This window comes from Medicago sativa, chromosome 4 (assembly GCF_051527215.1).
Source record: "Medicago sativa cultivar Bolivia chromosome 4, Bolivia_mono, whole genome shotgun sequence".
NCBI lineage: Eukaryota > Viridiplantae > Streptophyta > Magnoliopsida > Fabales > Fabaceae > Medicago > Medicago sativa.
In genome coordinates, this window is record NC_140752.1 from 4,554,502 (window position 1) to 4,561,835 (window position 7,334).

At 39.1% G+C, this 7,334-nt stretch overlaps 1 protein-coding gene across 1 annotated transcript; it reads left to right on the top strand.

Annotated features, from left to right (window-relative positions):
• Positions 1-315: 315 nt before the first annotated feature.
• LOC146925640 (uncharacterized) lies at positions 316-5,315 on the top strand. The gene has a single exon (XM_085708038.1). The coding sequence runs from the start codon at positions 333-335 to the stop codon at positions 1,458-1,460; it is 1,128 nt and encodes a 375-aa protein (XP_085564164.1). The 5' UTR covers positions 316-332; the 3' UTR covers positions 1,461-5,315.
• The last annotated feature ends 2,019 nt before the right edge of the window (positions 5,316-7,334 follow it).

Consider the following 7,334-nt stretch of genomic DNA (forward strand, 5'->3'; position numbering starts at 1 on the left):
TGCAAACGTGGTTTGCTGAGAGCTTTTGATACGGACTGCACTAGTGGATTTCTTTCCTGGCTTGGTAGCCCCCAGAGTAGGTGACGTTGCACCGAACTGGGTTAACAATTTCTCTGTGCCTCTTTTCTTTCTTGTCCGTTATTCTGTTTTTATTATATTTGTGATTGTTAGCTTAATGTTCTAAACATCTTATACAACATCTATTTACTGTGTCCTGTGTTGGAACATCGTTTGGAACATCGTAAGTCTAACGTGCCAGAATTTTAATTGGCATCAGAGCAGACACCCTGCCTATTATTGGGTGAGATCCAGAGGAGATCTATTCTAGCAATATGGAGAAAGAAGGAGGTTTTGTTAACAGACCACCGTTACTAGATGGAACAAATTATGACTACTGGAAGTCACGTATGACTGCCTATCTCAAGTCTATTGACAGCAAGACTTGGAAGGCTGTGATGAAAGGTTGGGAACATCCAGTTGTTCTTGACAAAGATGGCAACAAAACCACGGTTTTGAAGCCAGAAGATGAGTGGACACTGCCTGAAGATGAACTGTCTCTTGCAAACTCCAAAGCCTTAAATGCCCTTTTCAATGGAGTGGACAAAAATATGTTCAGACTCATCAAAAAATGTGATGTTGCCAAAGATGCTTGGGACATCCTGAAGACAGCTCATGAAGGTACCTCTAAGGTGAAGAGCTCAAGGATTCTACTCCTGACGACCAAGTTTGAAAGTCTGAGAATGCAGGAGGATGAGACTATACAAGATTACTACATGAATGTCCTTGACATTGCTAATTCATTTGATTCTCTTGGAGAAAAACTGTCAGATGAAAAATTGGTAAGAAAAATTCTCAGATCTCTGCCAAAGAGATTTGACATGAAGGTCACAGCCATTGAGGAAGCCCAAGACGTATCCAACATGCAGGTGGAAGAGCTCATAGGTTCTCTTCAAAACTTTGAGCTTGTGATTGATAACAGAACTGAGAAGAAGGGAAAAGGCATTGCCTTTACAGCAAACACAGCTGATGATGAAGGACTAGAAGAGAGTATAGAGGATGAGAATCTATCAGAAGACTTTGTAATGCTTGGGAGACAGTTTGACAAGATTCTCAAACAAGTAAGCAGCAGATCCAGAGGTAATGGGCGAAACATCAGATGGAACACTGACAGACAACAAGGTAATCAAAGGTATGACAGAAATGAAGAGAAAAACAGTCGTTACAAAGGAGTACAATGTCATGAGTGTGAAGGTTATGGTCACATCAGAACTGAATGTGCAACTTTTCTCAAAAAGCAAAAGAAAGGGATGATTGTGTCCTGGTCTGATGATGAAGGAACAGATGGAGATGTTGAAAGTGATGCTGCAAAACGTGTCAGTGCTATGACTAGGAGAGTGGAATCTGGGTCTGAAGATGAAGATTCTGACTATGAGAAAGTAACTGTGTCTGATGGTTATTAAGACACTCATGATGAAAGCACTTCCAGGCATGTGATGGAGCAGGAAGAAATCATTAATTATCTTCAGGAGGAAAGGATTGGTCATCTGGCTAAAATCTCTGATCTAAACAAAGAGGTAATGTTACTCAATTCTCAACTTGATAATGTCCTTAAACAAGTTAGAATGATGACCACTGGAACTGATGTTCTAGATAGGATGTTAGAAGGTCAAGTGATAGGAAAACCAAATGGCATAGGATTTACACATGAACACCTGAAACAGGAACAACAAAACAGTAGCTATATTCAGGCTTTAGAACACTATCATAAGGCCAAAAAGGGAAAACCTGTAAAGAAAATTAAATTTGTAGCTTCAATTAGAACAGATAATGTCACTGATAGAAGCCCAATGTTGGAACACCCCTTACAACATCCTAAAACTGACTCTGTGAAAGAGAATCTCACTTGGAAGTGTCATTTTTGCCACAGACAAGGTCATAAAACATCTTTTTGTTTTGATTTGTATGGTGTACCTAGACAACATTAACCTAGGTCAGCCTTGAGAAGGGTCAAGAAGGAGTGGAAGCCTAAATGCGTAGGTCTAATAGCCCATACCTCCTTAAGAGCATCTTCCAGTGAAGATTGGTACTTTGATAGTGGGTGTTCTCGTCACATGACAGGGATGAACAATTTTCTAGGCAATGTCAGACCATATGCCAAAAGATATGTCACATTTTGGGATGGTGGTAAAGGTAAGATTGTAGGGATTGGAGATTTAGTTAGTGAAGGCTCACCAAGACTGAACAATGTTTTGTTGGTCAAAGGACTGGCAGCCAATCTGATAAGTATTAGTCAACTTTGTGATCAGGGGCTAAGTGTAAACTTTAGTAAAACTGAGTGCCACATCATAGATGAGAAGGGTAAGGTGAGTATGAAGGGTACCAGGTCTAAGGACAACTGCTACTTATGGATCTCTCAAGAACAAGCTCTCATATCCTCATGCTTGCTGAGCAAAGCTGAAGAGGTAAAACTATGGCATCAAAAACTAGGTCACCTGAACATGCAAGGAATCAAGAAAGCCATCTCTCTAGAAGCAATCAGAGGTATACCCAAACTAGAAATCACTGATAGAAATATTTGTGGTGAATGTCAAATTGGGAAACAGACTCGGATGTCCCATCCTAGGTTGGAACATCAAGGAATCACAAAAACACTTGAACTTCTTCATATTGATTTAATGGGTCCCATGCACGTAGCTAGCATTGGTGGAAAGAAGTATGTCCTGGTGGTTGTTGATGACTTTTCAAGATTTACCTGGGTGAGCTTTATCAGAGAGAAATCTGACACCTTTGAATCACTCAAAGAACTGTGCATCCAACTACAAAGAGAGAAAAATAGAGGCATTATCCGGATAAGAAGTGATCATGGAACAGAATTTGAAAACTCCAGATTTCATGAATTTTGTGCAGATGAAGGAATCAGGCATGAGTTCTCATCTCCCATAACACCTCAACAGAATGGAGTGGTAGAAAGGAAGAATAGGACTCTTCAAGAATCAGCCAGAGTTATGTTACATGTTAAACACCTGCCACTTTATTTATGGGCTGAAGATATGAATACAGCTTGTCATGTTCATAATAGAGTCACTCTGAGAACAGGTACTACAACTACCTTATATGAGCTATGGAAGGAAAGAAAGCCTAATGTGAAATATTTCCATGTCTTTGGAAGCAAGTGTTACATTCTAGCAGACAGAGACTACAGAAGAAAAATGGACCCAAAGAGTGATGAAGGAATTTTTCTGGGTTACTCTACTAACAGCAGAGCCTATAGAGTGTTCAACAACAAGACTCAAGTTGTTATGGAATCCATCAATGTAGTGGTAGATGATCTGGTTAAGGAACCAATGCTTCAGGTTGTACCTGGTGTTGAAGCATATCCTGAAACATCTGCTCAACAGAAGGCAAGGTCTGAAACTGATGAAGAACCTGAGACTAACACTGAAGATACTGAACTAGAGAATGCATAATCAAGCAAGGGACCTTCTATCAGAATTCAGAAGAATCATCCTCAAGAGCTCATTATTAGAGATCCAGATCAAGGAATCAGAACCAGGAGATCTAATGATGTTGTCTCCAACTCTTGTTTTGTGTCCAAGATTGAACCTAAAAATGTGAAGGAAGCTCTCACTGATGATTTCTGGATTGAAGTCAGGCAAGAAGAACTCAACCAGTTCAAAAGAAGTGAAGTATGGGATCTGATGCCAAGACCAAATGACATAAATGTCATTGGGACAAAATGGATCTACAAAAACAAGTCAGATAAAAATGGTACTGTTACCAGAAACAAGGCAAGACTGGTAGCTCAAGGTTATACACAAGTAGAGGGATTAGACTTTGATGAAACATTTGCACCTGTAGCCAGACTAGAATCTATAAGGTTACTTTTGGGAGTTGTTTGTATTCTAAAGTTCAAACTGTTTCAGATGGATGTAAAGAGTGCCTTTTTAAATGGATATCTCCATGAAGAAGTCTATGTTGAGAAACCAAAGGGATTTATTGATCCAAATTTTCCTGATCATGTGTACAAGCTGAAGAAGACATTGTATGGGTTGAAGCAAGCACCTAGGGCTTGGTATGAAAGACTCACAGAATTTCTGACCCATCAAGGGTACAAGAAGGGAGGAACAGACAAGACCTTGTTTGTTAAGAAGGACAAAGGAAGACTCATAATAGCACAGATTTATGTTGATGACATTGTGTTTGGAGGAATGTCGGATCAGATGGTTCAACATTTTGTCCGTCAGATGCAGTCTGAATTTGAGATGAGTCTTGTGGGAGAACTGACTTACTTTCTTGGTCTACAAGTCAGGCAGATGGAAGATACAATATTCATCTCCCAGAGCAAGTATGCTAAGAATATTTTGAAGAAGTTTGGACTAGACAATGCCAGTCATAAAAGGACAACAGCAGCCACTCACATAAAGTTATCCAAAGATGAAAATGGTATAGCTGTTGATCAAAGTCTGTACAGAAGCATGATTGAAAGTCTCCTATATCTTACAGCAAGCAGACCTGACATAACTTTTACTGTAGGGGTTTGTGCTAGATATCAAGCAGAGCCCAAAATGAGTCATCTTGTTCAAGTCAAGAGGATTCTGAAGTACATAAATGGCACCACAGACTATGGAATTCTCTATTTTCACAGTGGTAATTGCAGGTTGATTGGTTATTGTGATGCAGATTGGGCTGGTAGTGCAGATGACAGAAAGATTACTTCAGGAGGTTATTTCTTTCTTGGGAACAATCTGGTGTCATGGTTCAGCAAGAAGCAAAATTCTGTGTCTCTGTCAACAGCAGAAGCTGAATATATTGCTGCAGGAAGTAGCTGCTCTCAATTAGTGGATGAAACAAATGCTGGAAGAGTATGATGTTCAACAAAATGTTCTAACATTGTACTGTGACAATTTAAGTGCTATCAACATCTCCAAGAATCCTATACAACATAGCAGAACAAAGCACATTGACATACGACATCACTTCATCAGGGATCTTGTTGAAGATAAGGTAGTCACTCTGGAGCATGTGACAACTGAAGAACAACTGGCTGACATCTTCACAAAAGCCTTAGATGTCAATTAATTTGAGAAACTAAGGAGCAAGCTGGGTGTTTGCATCCATGAGGAATAGCAACCATTGCTCAGCGTGTCAGGTATCTTTAGCTGTAATTTATGCTTTTATCTATTCAAATTTTGGCATATTTTATGGCTAAAAAGGGGGAGTGAATATATACATGATGTATTGTGGTTCCTGACTGGTTCCTGACTATGTGCTTGCGGATGTTGAGACTTTCTGGTTAGTTTGTAAAAATAAAATAAAAAATTTAGTATGCATGTATTCAGGGGGAGTAAAAGATATCTGTTTGTACTCTTTGAGGGGGATTAAATTTCTGTGTCCCTGAATGTTCTTGTGGATGTTGAGACTTCCTGATGGTTTGAGCTACTGAACGTTGTTTCTTATATTTCTCTAAGTAGCAGTTGACTGTCTGTTTAGGATGTACAGGAATTTATTTTTCCTTATACGTCCTCTGCTGCAAGACTCTGATTTTCTCTCTGATACCTTTTAGTTTCTCTTGTCTGCATAATTCCATATGTTAATTGTTGTGTGAAAATAATGGAAGCAGAATCTGAGACTTGTAATATAATTCTTCTATGTCCTGAAGATTTGTGTGATGACTGAAGAATTGTATTTTGGTATCTCTTGGAAGTCTGAGAATGTGAACCTTTCTTCAAGGAAGATTTTAATTGTGAAGATTGAAGGAAAGGTTGCGTGTGTTATCTCTCTATTTTAACAGGTGTGGGCTAAATTTGTTTTAGCCAAAAATTTGCCAAAGGGGGAGATTGTTGGATATTTGTATGTTGGCTTCACTTTTGCCTAAAACAAATATTCACTTCAGATGTGGAACACAATGTTCCAACATCAAGAGTTGTTCTGTACGTTCTGGGCTTGACCTATGTTTACGCACGCCCTTGCTTGATTGAAGGAATCCACACCAGCATGTGTTGGTATGAACCGTGTGCAATTATGAAGAGATCAGAACATATGTGATTTCTTAAGGAATTGTTGAAATGACTTAGGAAAGTATTTTTAACGTGACTTTTAATAAGCCTACTTTATAGGAGTTTCTCTATCCGTCCATATTGCTTAATGAAGAAGTCACTGATCCGATCTGAAGCATGATTGAAGGAATGACACGCCTTGCTTCAGTATATAAAGGAGGCTGCAAGACCTGAATTTCATTCAAGACATTGGTTTACAAAATAGAGTTTTTGTTTAGGTTTTGAGTCTTATATCTTGTGAGCCTTTCGTGTATCATCTTGATGCATGTTTAGGACCGTACTTTGAGTTGTAATACTGTGCACTACTCCGAAGCTTTTAAGCAAGGAGGTAGGTAGATTGTGAACTGCATCCAAGCTTTTAAGTAAGGTTGTAAGTTGTTATTTTTGAGGGTAACCTCATTTGAATTGAGTCTATAATTTGGGAATCACAGGGGATTGTGATCTGTTGTAAGGGAGTGAGATGGGATCTCAGATCTAGGAGTTCGTAGGTTGAAGTCTATTTGGGGTAGGTCCTAGGTCTTAAGTGCAAACGAGGTTTGCTGAGAGCTTTTGATACGGACTGCACTAATGGATTTCCTTCCTGGCTTGGTAGCCCCAGAGTAGGTGACGTTGCAACGAACTGGGTTAACAATTTCTCTGTGCCTCTTTTCTTTCTTGTCCGTTATTCTATTTTTATTATATTTGTGATTGTTAGCTTAATGTTCTAAACATCTTATACAACATCTATTTACTGTGTCCTGTGTTGAAACATCGTAAGTCTAACGTGCCAGAATTTCACATCTTAACATCTTAACAACTCGACAACTTGACATCTTAACATCTTAACAACTTCGACTCGACTATGCAACTTCAACTTCTCAAATCATCTTGACAAATGCAAATGCATGTGGTACCATTCTAGGGCATAAGCCCTCATCGTCGTGGTTGAGCATAAATATACTCCTAGGGCATAAACCCTCATCGTCGTGGTTGAGCAAAGGCTCCATCGTCGTGGTTGAGCAAAGGCTCCATCGTCGTGGTTGAGCAAAAGCTCCAGGGCATGAGTCCTCATCTTTAAATGAGTATGCATGGACTCAACATCTTACGTCTTAGAAACTTCATGAACATCTATGACATCTTAACATCTTAACATCTTGACAACATAACATCTTAACAACTTGATGACTTCATAACGAGTCGACGACTTAACAACTCTTATCATCTTAACGTCTTACCATCTTAACATCTTAGCATCTTGACAACATATGGATCACATAAATAATTCATGTCATATCATAA

What these genes read in the sequence shown, in the direction of transcription:
- LOC146925640 (XM_085708038.1), top strand. Translation starts at nt 333, where the DNA reads ATGGAGAAAGAAGGAGGTTTTGTTAACAGACCACCGTTACTAGATGGA.